The sequence below is a fragment of the Psammomys obesus genome, unplaced genomic scaffold (genome assembly GCF_907164565.1).
Source record: "Psammomys obesus unplaced genomic scaffold, mPsaObe1.curated_primary_1811, whole genome shotgun sequence".
Classification (NCBI taxonomy): domain Eukaryota; kingdom Metazoa; phylum Chordata; class Mammalia; order Rodentia; family Muridae; genus Psammomys; species Psammomys obesus.
Genome location: NW_026585691.1, coordinates 936,771 through 960,952, shown reverse-complemented (window position 1 = coordinate 960,952; position 24,182 = coordinate 936,771). Strand labels below are relative to the sequence as shown.

At 42.5% G+C, this 24,182-nt stretch overlaps 1 protein-coding gene across 1 annotated transcript in view; it reads left to right on the top strand.

The window, feature by feature from the left end:
• The window catches only part of Map2k5 (mitogen-activated protein kinase kinase 5), a 186,867-nt gene that overhangs the window by 36,007 nt on the left and 126,678 nt on the right, over nucleotides 1–24,182 (top strand). Inside the window, exons 6-8 of the mRNA XM_055596747.1 lie at nucleotides 8,001–8,040; nucleotides 17,164–17,232; nucleotides 17,324–17,405. Of these exons, the coding sequence (XP_055452722.1) occupies nucleotides 8,001–8,040; nucleotides 17,164–17,232; nucleotides 17,324–17,405 (191 nt within the window). The remainder of the gene's footprint in view (nucleotides 1–8,000; nucleotides 8,041–17,163; nucleotides 17,233–17,323; nucleotides 17,406–24,182) is intronic.

The window sequence follows — 24,182 nt, the reverse complement described above, 5'->3', positions numbered from 1 at the left end:
GGCAGTGGCAGTTAGTCATCCCGGTGTCCCCTTCTGTGGCTGTGACTCAGTCTGTACAAGGGAGTACTCTTGAGGGCTCTCTCCAAGACAGGAGGGGAAATAGATGCAGAGGTGTTTTCATGCTGATTTTTGCTGAGTATTTGCCAACTGATTAGCATTTATAGCATCACGTGAGTCGTGCTCGAGTGTGAAGTGTTTGCAACAGGTTGTGTGTCAGCTTCTCTGCCTTAAACTCCTTCTGCTGTCACAATCACCAGTGAAGCTGCATGCTCCCCAGAAGAAATCCTCTTCACACGTGAATTAAAATAATTTTATTGGAATTATGTTCAGAAATTAACACACAAGAAGTGTTGTAGAACTCAGATGGCTGCTTTAATTGTGTAAGCCTGCCTGGGCTTTAGGAAATGCATGTTCAGCCTTAGGCTATTTATTTTGTAAGCAGGAGTCAGATGGGATGACTCACATTTTTGTGATTCTTCTAGAATGTGAAATTCTAAGCACAAATGATTTCAGTAAACACAGTAAGATACAGATGCACTTGGGCTCGTGCGTGACTGCCCTTGTGTGGCAGTCCAGATGTGGGACTGTGAACACAGGTTGTTTCTCCCTTATGTCCTACCGGATGTAGGACTTTTTAACATTTTGTTCTCAAACTTTTCTTCTCACTTAAAGGTTATTAGGGAATTTTTTTCTTTTTAAATATTTTATGTTTATGAATGTTTTGCCTGAATATTGTATCTGTGTACCACATGTATGTCTGGTGTCTGAAGAGGCCAGAAAGCAGCATCAAACTCCCTAAAAATGGAGCTGCTTCGTAGGTGCTGGGAACTGAACCTGGGTCCTCAGAAAGAGCATGCAGTGCTCTTAACCACTGAGCTATCTCTCCAGCCTGTGGTGGTTATTCTTAAAATAGATTTTCATTAGGATTTAGATGAAGGTGAGTCCACGTATTACTTACCTTCTAATCTAATCTTTAAAGTCTGAAAGAACAAGCAGTAGAATCACTCTCATTGGTCCCCAAGTATTGCCTCTGTGATCAGTCACATGTCTTCTGCCCACCTCCTAAGCCCTTGGCATGAGGACAGACATAGCACCAGCATTCATTCAGTTTCGAGCTTACCAAAAGACCCTTGGGTGTGAGCTTCTCATGTCCTTCGCCACTTGAGATAGGAAACTGATCACCTCTCACCTTTACCTTCTGTGCCCCTCAGCTCAAGTCCCTCTCACCCTTGTTGGGGACATTTCTCAGCTCACCCTCAGTTTCAAATTCACCATCCAGCAGCTAGTGGGCTTTCTCAAATATTAGTTTTCTGCTTCTGTCTGTATTTTCTGTCATTGAGAATAAAGCCAGAGACCTCACCTCGCCCTAAGAGGCGCGACACAGCTCAGCATCCCGCTGCCTCTGTGGCTCACGCCTCTCACTTAAGCCTGTTGTTCATTCTTCTTTCATACATCTTTCCATCTTGGGCCTTTGAACTTGTTCCACTCCTTGGACAAAATGATGGATTGAGATAAGAAGGGGTGATGGGCATTAAGATGTTTTTTATATTCTTTGGAGAAGGGTAGAGGACAGTTAACTTTATATTTTGTTAAGTCCGTTCTCATTATAAAAGTAGGATAGGTGACAACAATATAATAGAAAGAGTGAAGGAGAAAGGTATAAAACAAATGAATAAAGTGGTGGGAATAAATTCCAAATGTACCAGTAGCTATAATCAATCAAATAAAGATTGCCACCTAATAGATTAGTTAGATTTTTTTTTATATAGGTATTTGCTATTTTACATTCATTTAGAAGAAATTCCTAAAACACAAAGATACAATAAAGTTGAAATAAAAAGATGGAAAAGATACCAGCCAAAAACAATAGTAGCAACAACAAAAACATTTCTCTTAAAAGCTTCTGTGTTAATATTTGACAAACTTAAAGGCAAAAATAATTATTAGGGGTAAGAAGGGACTGCTGTATTATGGTATAAGAAAAGGAGACTGACTTCACAACCATAAACATATATGTAATTAATAATATAACCTTAAAGTACATGAAGCAAAATCTTATATAATTACCAGGACTTTTTGATCAATCCACACAGTGGAAAAATACCTCTCAGCAACCAACAATTGATCAGCCAGAGAAAATTACTATGCAAAAGGTTTTTTAGTTCTTTTTATTCATGTGTTTGTGTGTGACTCCTTGTCAATACATGTACCACAGAGTACAGTTGCCTGCGGAGGCTAGAAGAGGGTGTCAGTCCCTGGAGCTGGAGTAACACGTGGTTGTGATACACCCAGTGTGGGTGCTGAGAACCAAACCCAAGTCCTCTGCAAGAACAGGGAATGCTCACCCACTGAGTCATCCCTCCAGCCTCATGTAGGAGATCATAACATCTTAGACAGAATGTGCTCTTATGCTTATGTATGGAAATGTACACCAGTTAAATTGAAAATATACAGATATATCTTTTTTAGGGACACAACATTTATTCAAGAAACAAACAAAACCCCTGATTATTACTAGGGCACAAAGCAAATCTCAGTCCATTCTTTAGCATACAGCTTGCTAGCTTAGATGTCAGCAGTAAGTTAAACTGGGGAGTTAAAATGCATGTCTAAATAACTTATCATTGGTATAATACTTCATAATAAAGACATTTATAATTGAACAGAAAAAGAAATGCTAACTGAAAACTCAGGAGGTGCAGCTAAGTCATGCAGGGTTTCATGTGCTTCATTAGGAAAAAAAAAAAAAAAAAAAACACCTGAGCACTGGTGTTCAACTGCTTACTACATTTGAGGACCTGACAGAGCAGGGCCAAGACTACACCCTAGAGATGAAAGAACACAAGTTCATGGAGTCAGAGTTCAAGAAACAAGTCAACAAAACCAAAAGCAACTTGTAGAAACAGAACAAACTTAGACATAAATAATTGAAAAAGCAAACAGAATTCTACATAGCAGAGATTTGAAACAGTGCACATGCTGGCATTGGGAGGCAGAGGCAGGTGCATCTTTGCTGGTTTGGGTTAGCTGGTCTACATAGCACATTCAGGCCATTGACGGTGTGGAGAGATCCTGGCTCAGTCATCATCATATTAAAACGAAAGACTCAATAGTTATGGCAGTTGGGTTTTAGACAGACAAAACGGACAATGTCCTAGAAAAATAAACAAAACTGTCTTTGGGGGGAAAACAGATCCACAGCAATGGAGAAAATTCAGTCATTTAGCAGATATTTATAAAAAAAACAAAACACAATTCATTCAGTGTCCAGGTAGTTCAGGGACTGGAGAAATGGCTCAGTGGTTAAGAGTACTGGCTGCTGTGGCAGAGGACTGGGGTCAGAGCCCAGCACCGAGTGGCTGCTTGCAGCTGTCTGTAACTGTGGTTTCAGAGGAGCCTGCACCCTCTGTAGGCACTGCGTGCACCACGTGCACGCATGCACGTGCAAGCACGCATGCACGTGCAGGCAAGGGCTCTCACACACAGTTTTTAAAACCTCATTCAGCAAATGTAACTGTGCCTGGGAGTTTCGGCAGTGGGCTGGGAATGTAGCTTAGTGGTAGGGGGCTTGCCCAGACCCTGGAGATTCAGTAGTGACCCCCAGAGACTCTTTGTCAGGATTTTCATTTCTAGTAGTAGTCAATAGACAGTAAATTAGTATCTGGGATGTTCATAATTATATGAAGAATAAAGCGAGAAGAGAATGGATAGTTCCGCTGTAGAACATCAAAGAAGTAACAGTAGAAAGTGGTGGAGAATGCCAGATAAGCTTTAGAGGCCTCAGTCCAGACCTCAGGCAGAGGCACAAAGGCCCTGAGGCAGGAGTATGTTTAGTCCAACAGGATGATAACTAGGGATAAGAGAGTTGGCAGAATGAGACACACGAGACAAATAGATCGTGAGATCCTCATAAGGACTTTGGATTCAGTGTTTAGAATCTTCCCATGAAAGGTGATGAGCCGGGAGCACGCCTGTTACCCAGTACTCAGGGAGGCAAAGGGAGGCGGATCACTGTGAGTTCAAGGCCAGCCTGGTCTACAAAGCGAGGAGTAGATCACAGTGAAGAGACATCTGCGTGGTGGGACTGTTGTGGAGCAGCTGAAATCTGACGAACAGAACACTTCTGAATGTTACAGTTGCTAAGGATGTGTATGTATACATATATGCATATATTTGCACATGCGTATATATGCAGATATGCACATCCATATAAACTCACACAGATATACATATACATACAAGTATACTTTTTTGAAACTACTGTGTAGTCTAAGATGGCCTTAAACTCATGTTCTGTTGGCTTCCTGAATGCTAGAATTCCAGGTGTACAGCAGCGTGCCCGGCTCTAAGATCATGTATTAAAGGAAGCTATGTGGTTGCTCCCAAGGGTAGCATATGTTTTCCTCTTAACTCAAGGAGACTGGGACACTCGTTCTCACCTAGCAAAAGTTACTGTCAAATACTGTCAAGTGGTGTTTGTGCTTATAGCCTTCATGGGTGAGATAGACAAGGTCAACACAGAACAACATGAAGCACTTTACACGCTCAGTCCTAGCCTCTGCATCCGTGTTTACAGACTGTGTCCGTACAGTCCTGGGTTTTCCTGAGCTTGGCCCTTACTAAGCCTGGCCTTTACCAGGTTCTGCTGAAGCGATTGGCCTGGACAGTTTTCTAGTTCAGGAATGTCTGCTCTGACATTCAGTGTTGACAGGCACATCATTGTTCCCGTACCTGGATTGTTCCTGAGGAAGACAGAAAATCGAAGGGCTGAAAATGTTGCTCAGTGCGGAAGTGCTTGCCTTAGCCATGCTTGGGGACTTGGGCTTGATTCACTAGTACCACAAAACAAGCAAACCAAGAAAAACCAGGTTATTAGTGTTCTCTAGAGCAACAAAACTGATAGAATGACTATATATGAATATATATGAATTTATAGTCATATTCAATATATTTCCCGTATTATGTGTATGGGATTTTTACATAGTTGTAGGTGTGTGTGGGGGGGGGGGATTTATTAGAATGGCTTACAGGATATGATCCAGCTACTCCAACAATGATTATCTACCAGTGGAAAGTCCAAGAATCCAGTAGTTGTTCAGTCCAGAGATTGCATGTCAGCTATCTTCAGTATTTGCTGGAATCCTGAAGTAGTAGGCTCTAGGGCCAGTGAAGGAATGAACTTGCTAGTGAGAGTGAGAGCAAGCAGACAAGGAGAACAGCATCCTTCTTGTACGCTCTTTATATAGGTTGCCAGCACAATTTAGGTGGCCCAGACTAAAGGTGAGTGTCCTCCCTCAAAAGATCCAGATTAAAAGTGGGTGTTCCCACTTCAAATGAGCTAATTAAGAAAAAAATCCCTCACAGGCTTCTCCTACTCAAACATGTACACCAGGCTGTTCTATCTTCTGCCCTCCCCAGGTGTCTGTATTGTGTTACAGGGGACTAGTCCCCAAAGGCAAAGTGGAGCACTCAGGGAGGAGGCTAAGAGACCCCTCAGACAAACGCTCCCTCCCTTCGCTCTTTGGAACAGGTAATTACTGTGGCAACAACAAACTAATTTGAAGCGTTAGCTGTTAATTAAAACATTGCAGAGGTATATAGTTGTCTTTTGGTGTAAGCAGAGCCTCCATTCAGACTTCATTAATCACTTTACAGTTAATGTGCTGAGGAAGGTCAAGACAGTTGAGATGCACTATCCTCCGAAAGTAAACAAACCCTTTCTCAAGGTAGGATGCCGTTCACAGAGTTGAGGGAGTTGGCTTGCCTCATGCCTGGCATCGCCTTTGTTATCCATTTCTCCCTAATGATTAAATGTGACATCGGCCCTGTCACCAGAAGGTAAACCAAGCCACGAGGCTTCTCTATTGCTCGAAATGGAGCCCAAACATGCATGGGCAAGTTAACATGTGTCAGAATTAAATCATCAAGTCTCCCTTTTAATTCACTTGGAAATGGGAGAGATCAGCTTTCCTGACAAGCTAATTAAGTTGCCAAACTGCCCAGTGAGGTATATGTATGTTGGGCTCTCAGCTAGTCGTGTTTCATCGCCACAGCTGGGCTCACCAGTCCTGCATTGCTCCTTGTTCAGACTACAGCCCTGCCCTTCCTGCAGCTTCCAGTCATTCATCTTCATACTTGAGTCTTTGGCTAGTGTTCTAATCCTCAGTGTTTTAAAAAGTTGAAGTTGGAAACATCTGTGCTGTATCAGTAGAAATGGTATTATTATTTAATCCTACTCATTGAATTATTTATATTTACATGGGAAGAGCATCTAAATTCTTCACATAGATTTTAAAGGAGCAGAGTCCAACAACTTCTTCAGCCAAGGGGGTAATTAGTATAAATCTTTCTATACCAATGTGCTGTATAGGTTTGAATATATCAAAAATCAGATTATGACCTGGAATGCAGCTTTGCATTATAAAAGCCTGATATTTACAGAGATAGTAAATGATAATTTCTTCCAAAAACCAGTATAATAAATGGGCTCCATTTGTAAAATGTTGTATTCTTTTCTACAAAGCCTGAAAGTTTTTATTTATTTTTAAGAGAGAGATGCAAAGAGAGAGGGAGGGAGGGGGAGAGAGAGAGAGAGAGAGAGAGAGAGAGAGAGAGCGAGAGCGTGTATGCATGTGGTGCACCTTGCAGACCAGAAGAAGGAATCAGGTCTCCTGCAACTAGATGATTTGGGGCTGCCAGATGTGGGTGCTGGAAACCAAACTCTGGTTTTTGTTTTGTTTTGTTTTTGCAAGAGCAACAAGCTGTCTCTCAAGTCCTCAAATTTTTTTAGACAGTTTTACAAGTAAAATAATTATTTGGTAAATTTAAAATTTACCACCTAATTTTTATAATTTTACCTTTATTTTAAAGGTACTGTTCCTGAAGCCCTGCATAACTAATTAACATACCAAGAGCTGACTGGCCATCCATGGTTGGCTTGACCTTTGTCCACTCCAGTAGGAAAACCAGGATGAATTCTTTCAGGAGATGCGTGTGTGTAGGCTCATAACTAAACCATTTCTATAAGACATTTGCTATCAGAACATTTGTTGGTACTAGTGTTATGGTGTACAGCTTTAACCCCAGCACTCAGGAGACAGAAGCAGCTGTGTGTGAGACCAGCCTGGTCTACATCCTGGGTTCCAGGCCCACCAGGGCTACGTAGTGAGACCTTATCTCGAGTACACATATGTACACACATTTGTCTGTGATTGCTCAATCCTAAACATTTACTAAAAGTATTTGAATTATACCCTTTAAACAAGAAAATTTTAACATATAAATTATAACTAAATAAAGCTGTTTAAAAAAAAAAAAAAACTTGGTCCATCAACCAAACAAAAATATTTTTGCTCAAACAATAGAAACTTTGTTTTGTTCTAGGAACTAGCGGTTTGGAGACCTGGTAAATGTGCTTTGAGACTAGGCACCAAGGAGAATAAAATTCCTGAGGGTATTCATTGTTGCTGCCACTAGCCATGTGATGGGAATATGTAAAATCTTCCAAGGAGCAGATGTATTTCCTCACAGTTTATTTCTTGGTGATTTTATGGGTCTGCAATTACAATGTGTGCTTGTGTTTTGTAGTTTGTTTTAAATTTTTCATATAAAACAGTTTTGTGCCTACAATAATGGTCAGAATGTGAAGTTGACTCAGCATGTATGTAAAAAGTCCCATTTTATTTATATGCATTAGGTCTTCAAAGAAAATGATTTTATTTCTGCAAACCTTAATCTCTGACTTTCTCTATATGAATGAATGCTTGCTTGTTCTTCCTTTCTTCTATCTTTTTTTTTTTTTTCTTGTGCTGGGGATCTAATAACCCTGTGCTTTGCATATGCTGGGCAAGTCAGTACTTTACCAGTAAGCTACAACCCCAATCTTGTTGATATTTCCTAATTTAGGTTACGCTATTAGGTTTGGTTGACAATGTGTCCCTAGCCACTCTGTAGGCTACCTAGTGACATCAAGTAACTTTCTTTTCTTTTTCTTCCTATAGAGCATATCATGTCCCAAGTGGGAAAATTTTAGCTGTAAAGGTAAGAAGTGGGTATATTCCATGAAAATTTGTGTGTATGAGTCTGTGTGCGAATGTGAATGTGGTTCACGTGGCATATGTACTCATGGAATTCAGAGGAAGATCCTGGGTGCCCTGTTCTATCGCTCTCTGCTTTATTCCCTTGAGATGGTCTTACTGAGTCTGGAGCTGGGCTGACCCTCGTCCTTCCTCCCACGTGTTGGATAGAAGCATGCGACCACATGTGTTATTTTTCAGGGTGTTGGGGATTTGTGCAGTAAGTGCTCTTACCTTCGGAGCCGTCTCCTCAGCTTTGTGTCGTGAAAGTGTTGGTGCTCGCTGATCTCCTTTCCCCTCTCAGCTTAAGCCATGGGCACACAACCACACAACAGTAGGGTGTTTGTTGGCACACGGCCAGGTGCTCTTGCAGTCTGACTGTGACCTGCCTTTACAGATACGCCCTCTGCTTCCGCCTGTAAGCTACTGAGTGCTTGCCATGCCCCGTCTCTGGCTCTGGGCCTTTAGCAATGGAAGGCTTTAGTTTTTGAAAAGCTGCTGTGTGCCAGCTCTCGCGCTACGTGTTTTAAAGATTTATCTTTAATCCTTAAAACTATGAGGTAATGCTTACCCATTTTTAGATTTGAAGAAAGTGGTACTTGTGGGGCTGACTTGGCCAAGGTCATTTGGGAGAGGCAGGGTTAAGATTTGAAAAGATGTGCACCTGATCTATAAAGGTAACATCCTCTAGATGCTGTGCAGCTTTTGTACAAATGACTGCTGTTCAGCCCTCTGTGGTCCACCCGGCCTCTCAAAGTTCATCTCCAAGATGCCTTTTTTAATGGCGTACGCAGTGAGACATTGGTTTCTTTCCCTAACATTTCAGTTTGTATTTCAGTGTCTTATAGCTTAAGGAAATTAAGAATTTGGCGTGATGGTTACTTCTCCCTTATTAGAGGTAAACTAAAACTGAGGCTCAGGTCTTCTGGACTGTAGTGCGTTCCAAGGTGGCCTTCCTGCCTCACCCCGCACAGCACTTGCGTCGTAGTGGCACAGTGAGGTCTGCGCTTGCCAGCAGCCCTGGGAGGGCTCCAGCAGCGCGCTCCCGAGACACCTTCTTTGAAACTCCAAACAGATTCCATCCACACAGGCACAGCTTGGGAGACACCATTGAGGTCCTAGTTGCCCTCACATATTACACAGGGGAAACGGTCAGGAGAGTTCCTAGAGTCAGTACTAACTGGATACAGCTCAGGGTCTTCCCCCCCCTTTCAGCCCACCTTGAACCATCTTCCGTTTCTCCCCTGAGCTCTCCCCTGCTAACTGAGCAGTGTGTTCCTGTCTGTTCAGTTATTTGTTCTTTTCATGTCAGAACAGAGTTAAAAACAGTCATGTCTTGGTTTAGTTATGCCGAGAGAGAGTGTCACTACAACTGATCCAGAACCTTTGGCCTTGTAAATACAATATAAAATGTCATAACTCTACCATAATTAGTTATACTTAGCATAGAATAATATTAAGATTCATGAGCACAGCTATTTAACTAGGTGTGGCAACGGACCAGCAACTGTTTCTGGAACAAATTGAAGGTTACTTTTTTAAGGATATGTGTTACAAAATAGCTGTCTAGATTTTCCCTGTATGAGAACAGCTGGAGTTTGCAAATAAGCCATTCTTCAGGCTGAACCTTTGAACTGGGCTGCTAACAGGAACTGTATCTTGTCTGCAGACTGAGGCAAATGGTGATTGATTTTTGTGTATAGACTTGATCTTGATAAACAAAGCAAAAATCATGTAGATAATACAATGGTTATGACTGGAGAAAATGTACCGTTTCTTCAGAACAGACAGAATGATGTGTTGACTCTTAGCTCCCAAATTATTATTTAGCTCCCAAATATTTGGAAAATTTCCAAGTATTTTTCATTTACAGACTTCAGTTTAATTCCAGTGTGGTCTAAGAACATATTGTGTAATTGGAATTATTTTAAATTAATTTGGTTCAGATATGGTCTTTGTTGGTGAAACTTCCCTGTGCACATACAAAGAATGTATAATCCAAAGAATATGAAAAGTGTTGTGTAAATCTTTGTTCAATCAGATTGGCTCTTAGTTTTCATATCTTCATATCTGAACTGATTTGATTTTATATTTTTTTATCAGTTACCAAAACAAGAGTGTTAAACTCTCTAGCAGACGGCCCTTGGTCTGGTTCATTTTTCTTACATTTCTGTCACTCTCTGTCATCATTGTTGAGGATGTGCTATTAGTTTCAGTAGGGTTCTTATTATTTGGATGATTTGGTCTCTTTATCTTTATGCAATGACTGTTTTGTTCATTGCAGTCTGTGTTATGAAATCCATATGGTTGATATTAATCTAGCTACAACAGCGAGCTTTTTACTAGTGTTAGCCTTTTACTTTGAGCCTAGTATGTTACTGTATTAGAAATGAGTTTCTCATAGACAGTATGTAGTTGGGTCTTACTTATAATCTAGTCTGATGATCTCTATTTTTTAATGATGGTGTTGGAGCCATTTACATTTGCTATGCTATGATTGGATTGATAGCTCTTATTCTGTGCATTGTTTTCCATTTTTCCTGATTGTTTACCTGCTCTCCCTCCACTGTTTTTAGTGGTTGTGTAGAGTTTGTAGCATCCATCTTTAGTTTCGGGTAAGATCCTTACAGTGGGAGCTGTGCTAGTCAGTGTTCTAAGAGACACCATACCCAGGCAACTCTTATCAAAGGAAGTATTTAAGTGGGGGGCTTGCTTACAGTTTCCTAAGGTTAGTCCATGATCATCACTGGCTGCAGGGATCTAGATTGTCTGGTTTTTGTTTAGAATTTTAAAGATCTGGTTTCAGCGTTGGCTTTGCTGTCCTTGGTGCTCATTGCTGCTCTGTCGGCCATCTCAGAGTTCTTGTTACAAGTGATGGCTACAGTTTACAGTATATGGCTATGCTGGGCTTGGCTGTGATGCTCTTTTATATTCACTATGCTGAGGTTTGTTGAAATTCCTGAATATGTGGGGTCTTAGCTTTCACCAAACTTGAAGCACTTTACCCTTTCCTCGGATCATGTTCCCTCTGTGGGAATACGCCTGGCCTGCCTGTTGGCTTTACTTCACTTGTCTTTCCCCTCTTTCAGTTTGAAATAGTTTCTGTTCCTGAATTGTCACTGATCTCTTCCTCTTCATTGTCTTATGTGCTATTCCTCCTGTCCAATGTGGTTTTTATCCCTGTGGTTTCCAGTGTTCTTTTTATCCCTGAAAGTGTAGGTAGGCTTTTTTGCTTTAAGAATGTTCTCCATGTTGGTATTTGATGTGCCCAGCCTTTTTTCTACCTTCTAGAGTATATGGGATAATTATGGCAACTGTGCTGGATGGTTTTATGACACAAGCAGAAGTCATCTGAAAGCAGGACTCTCAAGGCTGTAGGAAGACTGCATTGCGTTTTCTTAGTTAGTGATTGAAGGGGGAAGGCCCAGCCCATTGTAGGTAGAGCGATCTCTGGGCTCACGGTCCTGAGTCCTATAAGAAAGAAGGCTGAGCAAGCCACATGGAGCAAGCCAGTAAGCAGCTCCCATGGCATGTACATCAGGTTCTGCCTCCAAGTTCCTCATCTGCTTGAGTTCCTGTTCCTTTTTCCTCTGGTGATGTGGAGGCATAAGCCAAAGAAGCCCTTTCTTCTCCAGTTTGCTTTTGGTCAAGGTATTTTGTCAGAACATAGTAACTCCAGCTAGGACAGACAAGCCAACCAGTTGATGGACCTATAGCTGTCATGCACCTCATTTCTGGATTACTTCCAGTGGATTCCTTTTCTTCTCACTCCAGGTTGTTTTTCTTTTTTATGGGATATTGTAGCATAGGTCGCTAGATATTTTTGCATTCCTATAAATATTCTTAACGTTTGTTCTGAGGTATTGCTGACTTGAAAACAATCTGATTTTTTTAAAGACTTACTTTTGAACTTTGCTTAAAGAAAGGGCCAATCAAACCATCAGCCCAAATTTCCCCATTCTGCTGAAGCAGGACTCCTGATTCCACCCTGGTGGAGGAAGCACAGGCCACAGAGTGAGGGTTCCTTCTGGCCTGGGTTACTTCCTGCTTCCAGGTCGCACTCATCACTCTGCTGTCTGCTTGGTGCTCTGCCAGCCGACCCTGGCAGTCTTGGCCTCTTCTGCCCCAGGCTCTTGTCTTCTCAGCTTAAGGGGACTGTAAGTTCCACCTGCTTTCCTTCCCTGTCCAGGGACCGGAAGACTCTCTTTAATCAGTGAAATATGCATGCTTTTTATTACCAACTTGAGCTGTTATGCTATTGGTGTGTGTGTATGTATCTTGTGGGCTTTGTTTGTTGTTGTTGTTTATTAAGACAGGGTGTCATCATGTATCCCTGGCTAGTCTGTAACTTCCTATGCAGACTGGCTTCAGATTCACAGGGATCTGCCTGTCTCTGCCTCACTAGTGCTGGCATTAAAGGCATGCACCATGAGGCTCAGCAAACTGGCTTATTTTGTTTGCCAGGCTTTGTTTCCTTTCCTTTCTTGTCACCAGTGTAATCCAGATGCCTGCTTTTGCTTATTGTGAGACTGTTGGCCAGCTTCTGAATAGTTCTCTCAGTAAATAGAAGTTGCAACTTATTGGTGATTCATGCTGCTAAATATTTTGCATATATTATCTTCAATCTAGACTTTTGCCACCATTCCTGCTTCTCATCCAGCAGGTGCAGAACCTGAAACAATGCAGCTCAACAGCTTGCCCATGGTCCTACACCTAGAAAGCCCAGAGGCCGGGATGTAACTCCCTGCTTTTGCTGATCTCCCCCCGCCCTAGATTCAGTTCCCCAAAACATAGTTCCCCTCTCAAAAGACTCATTTTTCCTTCTATATTGGTTACCTTTCTCACTGCTGAGCCAAAACTCCTGACAAAACAATTAAAGGTAGGGAGAACTTATTTTACTCCACAGTTTGGAGGGGCTAGCCATCGTGGCAGCAGGAGTGAGGCAGCGGACCACTCTGCATCTGGGGGAAGGAGAGAGCTGAAAACTGGGACTCTACTTCTTTTGTTACTTTTGCTTGGTCCAGGACCCCAGCCTGTGGAGCCCTCATTTAGGGTGAGTCTTCCCATCTCAGGGAACCGAGTCTACCCTTACAGACACACACAAAAGTTTATCTCCTAAGTGATTCTGGACCCATTAGATTAGCAATCACTAGCGACCATAACGTACCCAGACACATTGAACACTCAGGAAGTTGGGGCCAACAGTGCTTCCGCAGTCTACTGCTGCTTTTCTAGCATGATCTTACATTTCCTAGTCTCTGTGCGTTTTGTTCTGTTTTATTTGAGTTTGTCACCTCATCTGAACCTGGGTTGGTTTTTGTTTTGTTTTTTTCTCATTTCAACAAGTTAATTCATGTGCGCCTCTCTAATTAGAATGCCTTCAAGCATGTCTTCAACAATATTAGGATCTCCTAAAGGTGAGCAGATGCCATCTTACACATGGCCATCAGTATCATGTCCATTTTCTCTGACATATTAAAATCTCTTTGAAAGTGGAGAACAGAACTGACCATTTTCTTGCCTTACCTATGGGGCCTAGCACACACAGTGAGTGTCTTAACACATAATTTACTGATTGAGTACAGTTTTGTTGTTTAATTCATTCACTGATCTTTTGAAGTAACATTCTGAAAACAGGTTTACAACATACAAAATCTCCCTCAGTGCTCTTTGTATGGACCCTTACTTGCCCCCAGAATATTTCTTAGCTTCCTTTGTTATACTAAAGGGTGAAATGGAAGGTTAAGAGTTAGAGGCACATTTGATCTTTTTCTGACCCTCTCCTGACTTTTGTGTGACTTGAACCATGTCACTCGAACCTCTCAATGACCCCAGTTTCCTGGTGTCACAGAGAGACTATGCAGAGCAGCAAATCACAGCCCTGTCTGAATAGATTCACCTGCAGGGTTCTGCTGCCTGCACAGAACTGGGGGGGATTTCATTTCCCGTGAGTGGTCATTTGGACCACACTTTGAATGTCTGTGTGACCAGGTAGATGAGAGCCCCTCATAGCATTTCCAATTTCTATGCATTCCTAACTGAGTCCTACTTTTTAAAGATAGTCAGCACATTGCAGGATTTCCTTCCTCAGACTTGAAATGTGACAAGAGAATTTTGCAGGTATTTGTAAAAGGAAGATAAATTTTAGGAAAAATTAAAAAAATTCTCTATTCCATGCAATTTAGAAATTTTTCTGCTTCACTAAGCCCATTTAGAAAATTATGCTGAGCACGCATTAGAAATATCTGTCTGATGATCACTGGCATACTTGCTGAAATGCATCCAACCAGCTTGCATTTGTTTGGTGTTGCAAGACCATTGCAGATAAGTAGAGCAGAGAACAAACACAGATACTGTTAGCCCTTTCTCTACCATTAATGCCGCCTGTGAAATCTTAACAGTAGGAACGCTTGGGGAATTAACCAGATTCCCAGGATTGTTTGTTTTCTGATTGGGAAAAGAATCCATCTAACGGGATTTCTCAGCTGTGTGTGTAGCATGCGTTGATTATCATTCCGGAGTGCTTTGGATTTCTCCAGCTTTTAAAGCAGCATTTAAATGGACCATTTGATTAATCATTTGTACCCTGGCTGTAATCCTCCCAAATTTCCTTTCTGAGTTGTACATACTGTAAAAGACAATTATGTTGCCACAGATTAAATAAGTGAATTAAAACAGAATAGCGGCTTAATTTGACCTGTGATTTTGTTCTCCTTGCCTTTAGTGGAGCGCATGCCACTCCAGCAAATAAATGAAGTCATCCATGACAGCTCGTGATGAATTACCGTATTTATACTGTATATTTTAATAGTCTCACACTAATTTAAATTGAGCACAGAGTAAATTATAATTCAGTCACTTGACTGCTTGTATTTAACTTGACAGCGCATCCTGTGTGTCCTGGAGGTGGAGGAGAGCAGTGGGAAGGCAGGCGGGCAGGCAGGAAGGCAGGAAGGCAGGCAGGCACTCCATTGCCACCTAAACCCTTCCTCTGGGAGCCGCTTCCAACTCTTCCGCTTTAGTCAGAAGCACTGCCTCAGCCTGAGCATCGAAGACTTAGGCAGTCCACACTGTCCTCAGACTTCAAAGGGAAAAATCCATATTCACTGTGATTTTCTCTCTTGCCTTCAGAGGAAGGATTGGTCTGGTTTATTTTTAGCAGTTTTGAAGCTCACTGGCAATAATGCCCAGGGGAAGGGAGTTAACCGTTCACCAACCGAAAAACAGCGCATGCGCATGCTATGGTGCTATGGCTTGGCCTTCCCCTCTTAGATTAGCAGAAATGACCCGATTTGCTCTTCTGGGGTTATGGATTCTCCATTCTCTGGATTACAGCACGTCTCAAGAGAGATCCAACCGATTAGAGACCAGTGGATTAGCTTCACAAATTCAGCAGTCACAATCCAGTCTTGGTCAAAGTGGCACTTCAGTTTGTTTTGGTGTTTGTGTTTTTGGTTTAGTGGCAGACATCACATGATCCATTTCCCTCGTGTCTAATAACAGCACATCTGGAGGTCTGTCTGTCAGGAGCCCTTTAATTAAGGTCCATCCCAGTGACTGGGTGCTGTAGTGCGGCCTTGTGCTGGGTGCCAAGGAATAACGTCCACGTGGAGCCCACCTTGCCCTTGAAGCTTGGAACACTGCTCATCCATAGTTTTTAGGAGTCTCCTGGGGCATTAAAGCCAGTTGTGGTAAAGATGAATAAGGGTCAGGCCAGACAAGAATTCTCATGAAGGGTTTTGAGGTGGGTGTCTGGAGGTGGCTAGGCGTTCAAGCTGGGTCTGAAAGGTCAAACCAGCTTTTGTAATCAGTGACTGTGGAGTGGAGAGAGGAAACACTCTTAAGGTGTCATGGGTGGGGCAGGAGGGACTGTGTAGGAGGAGTGAGCATAGGGGTGAGCTGGTGGCTTGGAGCTGCAGCTTCCTCAGGTGATGGAACTCAGGTGAGGTCTCAGTAGGCTGGAGTTAATTCCCAAGGGTTGGCTAGCTCAGTGCAGTGCCTCCCACCATCCTTTCTTCTAGTTAACTGGGTACCAGCTTCAAGAACATACAGATTAGAATAGTCATTCTCTTTACTTGCGGCTTACATAATTCCTAACTTTATTTAGTGTATTCTTCGTTTGTGATTCAAAGTGTATTTCAGTGCTGTTAGGTGTAAAATGGCACTGTTACAGAAATCGTGAAGGTTAAAAGTTTTTACATAGAAATGTTTTGAATCAAATTCTGCCACAATTCTTAAAAATTCTGCCTTTAAGAATAATTTTTTAAGAAGCAACATTTTTAAAATGTTTTCACTAAAGTGCTTGGTGATTGAGCTGGGGTTGTGACTCTTCAGTAGCCTACTTGACCAGCATTTGTGAGAAGGCTTATGTTCCATCCCCAGAGCACACACCTGCCTAAGGAAAGAGAAAAGTCTTTGAATTAAACTAGAGCATGTCCTAGGCAGGGACATTATGTACATACACTTGGACATTTCTGTGTTATAAAATCCACCTCAGTAGCAGATACTTAAGGAAAACAAAACAAAACAAAAACAAAAACAAACAATAAAAACAAACAAAACACAGCACACCAGGAGGTCCTGGCAAGCCTGGAGAGTCAGGTGGCTTTAGCACCTTCTCGGCCTCAAGTCTGTCAGCATTTGTAAAGAAACATTACCCACATGGGAGGAAGTAGGGTGACAGGGTTTTTAAACCCCTGTTTCTTTTATTTCTAAAAATCCCATTTAAAAATGTTATTTTATTTACCATCCCCTCTGCTTATCTTAGAGTGTCTGGCTCACAGGGCTCTTTGCTTTTAATGATCTTCTGAAAATAGCCAGTGTGGCTAAAATAGGGCACATAAATTGAGTGTTATAACTTAACTGACTTTTAAAGCCATTAATGCTGACCTCGGAGACCTGGCTTCTTCCAGGATCCCATCAATCACTTTTGTACCGCCTCCTCCAGGGCAAAGGCTTAGGTCCTGAGACAGTTTTTTTGGTGCAGGGGTCTGTGGGGCACTGAATATTTCTCTAGCTCTTGTATTTCACATGCTGTGAAACTTGAAGGTAGACAAACATGTTTACCCTGCTGTGTGTTTGACTTCAGGTTATTCTGTTAGACATTACGCTGGAGCTTCAGAAGCAGATCATGTCTGAGCTGGAGATTCTTTATAAGGTAATGCTTTTCCTGGTCACTTTAATATATAAACGTGCATGTGGTATTAGCTTCCAGATGTTAAACTACTTTTGTCTCATTTTTGTTACAGTGTGACTCATCATATATCATAGGATTTTACGGGGCATTTTTTGTAGAAAACAGGATTTCAATTTGTACAGAATTCATGGACGGTGAGTTCTTCCCTTTAAACTACAGTAAAGATGATTCTTGAAATCAATTGCCTTAAACTTAGTTTTAATATAGATTCAGGTAGAACTTAGGATGATTGATATGTGTCAATTATTGCCTTTTTTACCCTAGCAATTCTCTTGCCATTAAGGCTCCTGGTATTAAATATTTGTAGCTGGGTTGTAATTTCAAGAATGCTAGTTGATTTCCTTTTGCTAAAAATTTAAACAGGACAACGGCCCGCGGGTCCACTCGGCGCATGGTGCCTGCTGCCTCTGTGCAGTCTGCCTTTGCTAGAGACAGATGTTCTGTTCTTTTAATGTTTCATCGCCAAGACAGACTTTCTTCTAAGGAAATCTATTAACCCAACGTCCTGTGTCTTTCAGAAAGAAATAGGTTCTTAATTGCTAGACAAGAAATTGTTTTCAACACAGCTGTTTAGCCGAGATGAGTTTGGAGTCGAGTCCTCTCCTCCCCTGCATCCCAGTCATCACTGCCAGTCACTCTTCCTTGATCTGAACACTGTGACAGGACACAGACTTCTAGAATCCTGTCACTGGAATGTTGCCATTACTCTTGGCTATTCATTTTAACTCTGGACAAATTTTCACCTTTTACAAGGTCAGTTTTCAGTATCTAGCCTCCATTAAATGCAGCATATGTGCCTTTCTGCATTTTTAGGTACATGCAAACATACCAGACATAAACACACACACATACATACCATACACATACCACAAATATACCGCCATACATATTCATACACACACACACACCACACACACACACACACTACACTTAAATACACAAATTACACATATACCATTCAGACCACAAATATCCCACATAGCACACGTATACACACTACATACATACCTACCACATATACACACCACATTTACCACACATACACACACTGCACATCCATACACACACCATGCATCTGCCACACACACATAAATGCATGCGCTTTTTGCTCTTTCAGGTTTAGACACCATACATACACCTGCATGCACATACACCACACATGCACGGATGTACACACTGCATACATAAACATACACACCACACACACACTCCACACACACCACACATACATACACCACACACGCACACATGCCCCACACATACATGCGTACCACAAATACACACAAGTACACACACATACACACACACCACAAACACACACAGGTGTATTCACAAACACACCACATACCTTTTGAGTACCCTTGGGATGATGCCGAATTATATAACCACACAGGTGGTGCAGGATACCGATTAGAAAGCATGGATTTGAAATCCAAGTACAGGTCATTCTTGAACTTTCATTATTTGAGATCTGCATAGTTTTTCAGTTACATTCAGATACTTTTTATTAAGGCAGAACTCAGAAACTATAACATTCACCTTTTTGAAACACAGTTGCCGTTTGATTTCAAAACCATCTAAAGAGAAACTCCCAGCTAACTTAAGCTACTTATCTCCTTCCCCTCCCTCTATCCCCAGCAGTCACGGGTCTCCTCCTGGCCTGTGGATGAGCCCATTTGGCTACTGCACACTGCATGTCGGTGGAGTCCTATGCTCTACACTTTGTGCCTGGTGTCTCTTGCTTAGTGTGCTATGTCCAAGTTCATCCATGACTGCAGCAGTAGTAGGCTGTCATCCCCTTTCATCACGGTATAGTGTTATACAGCATTTGCTTGTTTTGTTTTAGTTGATGGTCACTTGGGATATTTCCATTTCTTGGTTTTACATCTAAAAATATATTTATTTTTATTGTGTGTCTGTGTGTGTGAATGCAAGCCCACGCAGGTACGCATCTGTGCTACTGCCTGTGGAGGTCAAAGGACAGCTTATGGGAGCTCACCCTCTTCTCCCACCTTGTGGGTTCCAGGGGTCAAATGCAGCTCATTGGCTTAATGGCAGTGAAGTTGCCATATTCTGTGGCAACTCTTAATTTTTGAAAATTGTCGAGCTGTTCTAGCCTGTCTACTCTGTCAGTAATTGCAAATCATTTGCAGTTTCTGTAATTACTAAAGAAATATTATAACTCAACAATAAAAACAAGTCACTCATTTTAGAAACAAATAATAGATTTGGGTATGTATTTCTCAAAGGAAGATGTACAATGGTCAACAGCCACATGAAAAGACATTCAACAACAGTGATTGTTAGGAAAACCTAAATCAGAACCAAGTACACACAGACACACACAAAAATCAACCACATAATGGTAAGTGTCGGCAAAGGCACGGAGAAATTGGAATCCTCAGACAATGTTGGTGTGAATCTGAAGTGGTGTAATTAGACTAGAACAGCTTGACACTTCTTCACGAATTAAACAGTTACCACAGGGCCTAGCAAGTCTTGTACTACTACAGAAGCCCAAGACAACTGACTAGCACAGGCCCACAGTACAGCATGACTCACAAGTGACCAACATGGCTCAGCAAAGAGAGGCACTTGCCCGTGATTGCATCTTTCTTCTGCCTTCTTCTGCTGTTGGTCCTGTGTCTTTCAGCTACTGTACCTTTAACCTCAGAAGTTCCTGTGTCTTCCATGTAATTTCTAGGTGTATTAATAGCCTGTTTTAGGGGAGTGATCTTTAGGTCTTTAAACGTGGTTTTCTTAGTCACACAGACATGGTGACTTGCAGCTCAGTGCACAGTCTCTGCTCATAGACAACAAAACACACAATATCGAAACACATACAGGTTCTCTGTATTGCCCTCCAGCTCCCGTCTCCTCCCTCCTGTGTAGTCCAGTTTCTTCACAATTCCTCTCTGATTGGTTTATTTTTAACTCACACTGTGATCAATTTGCAGTATTTCCTGAACACTTTTTTTTTTTTTCAGATACTGCTTTAAAGCTGAGGACACCACAGTGGCCAACACTTAGCCCTTTTCCCCAAGGAATATGTATTCTAGAGTAACCCATCTCCTCCAGGGGTAAATGTTCTAGAGTACCCTTGTCCTAGCAGGATACATGCTCTAGAGTAACCCTTTGCTTACAGGGTACATGTTCTAGAATAATCCATGTCCTCACCAAGCACATGCTCCAGAGTAACCTTTCTCCTCCAGGGGCATGTGTTCTGGAGTAACCCTTGTCCTCACAGGGCAAATGTTATGGAGTACTCTTGTCCTCATGGGGTATATTCTGCAGACATATGGGACATTCTCAGGGAGGGATACACCAGTGAGAGCACAGAGCAGGATAGGTGGGCTAATAAAGCAGGTGCAGGGCACCGGAGACAGAGTGGCAGTGAGCAGAGACCTTGGTGAGCAGTCAAGGAGGACCACTGGGATAATCTTAGAGGCAGAGAGAAGAGCAGGTGTTCGTGCTCCCAGTTGGACCCAAGACCACTATGGTGACTGGAGAATGATGTTGAAAGGACCAGAGGCTGCCCAGGAGGCATGTGTGATCAGGGCATAGACCAAGCAAGAGATGTGCACCTCGGAACCTCTAGCAAGGAGTTTAGGCCTGAGACTGAATTTCTTAGGAAGGCATTGGGAAGTGTTTTAGGGAAAGACTGTGGTCAACTCTCATATTCGGTCGAAACAAAATCTATACAGAAACATCCAGGTGGAAGATCACAGAGTACAGACATGTTTCGGTTATCACCACGGGAATAAATTGTTTCCCCCAAAAAGGCCTACATTGCAGAAAAGGAAAGGACTTCTATATTTTCAACTAGCAGAAACTTAAATGGACCTTGCATTCAAGTGTTTTGCTCGTGTTGTTCACATTAATGATGACTGTGGTCACTTAAGGCAAATGTGAAGATTATCACGATGGTATTGCTGCTTCTCACTCCTCACTTCATATTTACAGTCATCCTATGTGCAGAGACTACCCATAGTTAAGATCTTGAAATATGGCAACAGAGACCTTTGGATCTGCTCAGGTGAAGATGGCGGGCCTAATCTACAGCAGGAACTGCGACTCTCCAGTGCTGTGCATCAGTTTCTGCTGATCTACAGCAGCCATCCCCTGGCTTACTGTGTGCATGGCGGCAGGCAGGGCAATAATTGGCCGTGGGGGAGGAGGGAATGTGGCCACGGAAGACAAAAAAGTGGCACTCACAGAGAAGGCTGTGAGCTTGAATAAGGAGCTAAAAGTTCAAACGCTGGAGCCACAGATACATGCATTTCCAAATGTCCAGTCTAAGGCCAGGAGCTGGAGCTTAGTGAAAGAGCCTTTGCCTCATGAGTCTGAGATCCCAGGTTCCATTCCCAGGCCAGTCAAAAAACAGTCGTGAATAGCAAATCTCAGGCAACATTTAACTGTCAGTGTGTGCCGATCACATTGCAGAGAGGGAAGACCGACCTAAAGTTCACATGTGAATTTCACTGCCGTGTGATGATGCGGGAGAGGGAATTCGGTGTGGGGATGTTCGGAGGCTCCGCTCCTCTGGACTCTGCTCTTTTGAGTATGGTGGGCACATTTATGTTTATGGGACTCAGTTTCAAATAAGGCCAAGTAAGGTTGGTGGAGTCATCATTAATGGTCCCTCTAGCACTAATATTTATGGTGTGCTAAGCCAAAGAGTTGCCTTTGGAGAGGTATATGAAACAGAAGTGTCACCAAAACCAAATGAGAACTAACCCAAACCCGTTTCCATTTAGCCTGCTGAGAGGGAGTGCTCTTTGGAATTGCCAGGCTCTCTTGACTTAGTAGATCTGCAGTATGATTTTTTTCACCTCTGAATTCATTTCTGTTGGGGTGGAAGGTTGGGGTGCCTCTGAGGGCACAGAGCCAGCTATGTGAGGACCTGTCCATGTGGGCAGCTGAGAACTGGGATACAAGCTCCAGTGAACTACCTCCAGATACATTTCCTTTTTGCTTATTTTATTAATAATAGTGTCAGGCCACCTTTGGCTTTCAGTTTAGCTTGGTAAAACCACTGTCCATGTAGGTACTTACAGCCACCTCGGTAGCCTACCTAGAAATAAATCCCCTTGGGCTGGAGAGGTGGTTCAGAGGCTAAGAGCGCTGGCCGCTCTTCCAGAGGGCCAGAGTTCAGTTCCCAGCAACCACATGGTAGCTCCCAACCATCTGTAATGAGATCTGGTGCCCTCTTCTGCTTTCAGGTGTACATGCAGACAGAACACTGTATACATAATAAATTTAAAGGAAGAAAGAAGGAAATCCCCTCCTTGAACTTCTTGCTGGTTCCTGTGGGTGGGCTTGTTCCTCCAGGTGTTGAGGTCATTGGCTTTCTAAGGACTTGGGCTAGTAAGCTGTTATCGTCAGTTTTCCGGATACCACAGGCAAGCTTTTTCATCTTGAGCTTGCTTATCCATGGAGCTGCCAATTCACCTGAAAAATCAATGGGACCACAACTATTTTTCTGCCAGGTTTTCACTTTTATTGCCTCTGTAATTGTAATAAAAATATTTTAGTAAATAAGGATATTTCTGCTCATTGCAGAAATGTTTTTCTCCCCCACAGTCTTCCCAGTAGCATTGAGAGCCACAGCACAAAGTTAGTTATTCTCTGTCTACTTGTGCTCAGAGTCTGGGAGCTGAGAGCAGAAATTACCTAAAGGAATGGTCATTTCCCTACAGCTGCTGTCATCAGGGCGCATAGGAAGCCGTAGCTCCGTGATGCGTGTGTCATTTAACAGGACAGTAGCTTTAAGGAGCATAGCATACCATAAGAGTATATTTGCCCAGGGCACACCCTTAACTGCATTTCAGAAGAATGACGTGTTTCATCTGCAGACCTCATTAGGCATTTTTAAAGTCATCAGTAGTCACATAAACATGACATTGTAGCCTTGATAGGAAAAATGGAAGTTTCTTCCCAAATATCCGGGGTGCCCTCTTCAAATCAGTGAAAGACTAAACCCCAGTTTCACTCTTAAGGGGGTATATGCATTAACCTAGTTCTCATACTGTTAGTGAGTGAAATGTTTGTTCCCTGAAGGGTACGTAAGTTAAATTTGTGGGATTCTTAGAGCACTTATAAATGCCACCCATGGACCCGCAGTCCTAGGTTTATAGTCCCCAGTGGGCTGGCCTCAAGCCAGCTGCCGTGGGAATGTGCACTGAACGCAGTAGCTGCAGCGAGGCTGTTGCCGCAGCTATTCGCAGTCCTTTCCTGGACGCTGCTTGAGAGCGTCATAGCCAGCCAGATTACGTTTCCTTTGCTTTGAGAAGTCCGAGGGTTACTGGGTTTTTGTTTTTGTTTTTGTTTGTTTGGTTTTTGGTTTTTTTTTTTTTTTTTTTTTTGGCTAGATCTATAGGATAGAAATGATAGTGAAAGTGGGTAAGAATTAAACCCAAATCCTCTGCCAATTTTTAGCTTAACTAAGAATGACTATCCAAGCATAGTGGCTCACTTTTTATCCCAGCACCAGAAGGCAGAGGCAGCTAGATCTATCTCTGAGTTGTGAAGCCAGCCTGATCGGTAGAGTGAGTTCGAGACCAGCCTGAGCCACATGGTGAGAACCTGTCTCAAAACAGAAAGCCTGCAGACAGAAAACCCGGAATGACTGGACGGCACATAGTAGCACATCCACTTGGCGGGTGCCTGATTCTGAGGGCCTCTGCTGGGCCGGCCTTTTTCCTTGCCAACATTTACCTCAGATGAGCATGGACAGGAGGACAGAACAAATACGTGTAGCGGTTTTTCAGTTTTGGAAAATGTCGAAGGTGATTTAACAAAAGTTAAAGCTGACAAGTAAGCAGTATAGTAGTGAGTCACAGTTTAGTAAGAATAAGTTAGAGAACCAGTGAGATGGCTCTGCAAGCCAAGGCACCTTCAAACCAAGCCCA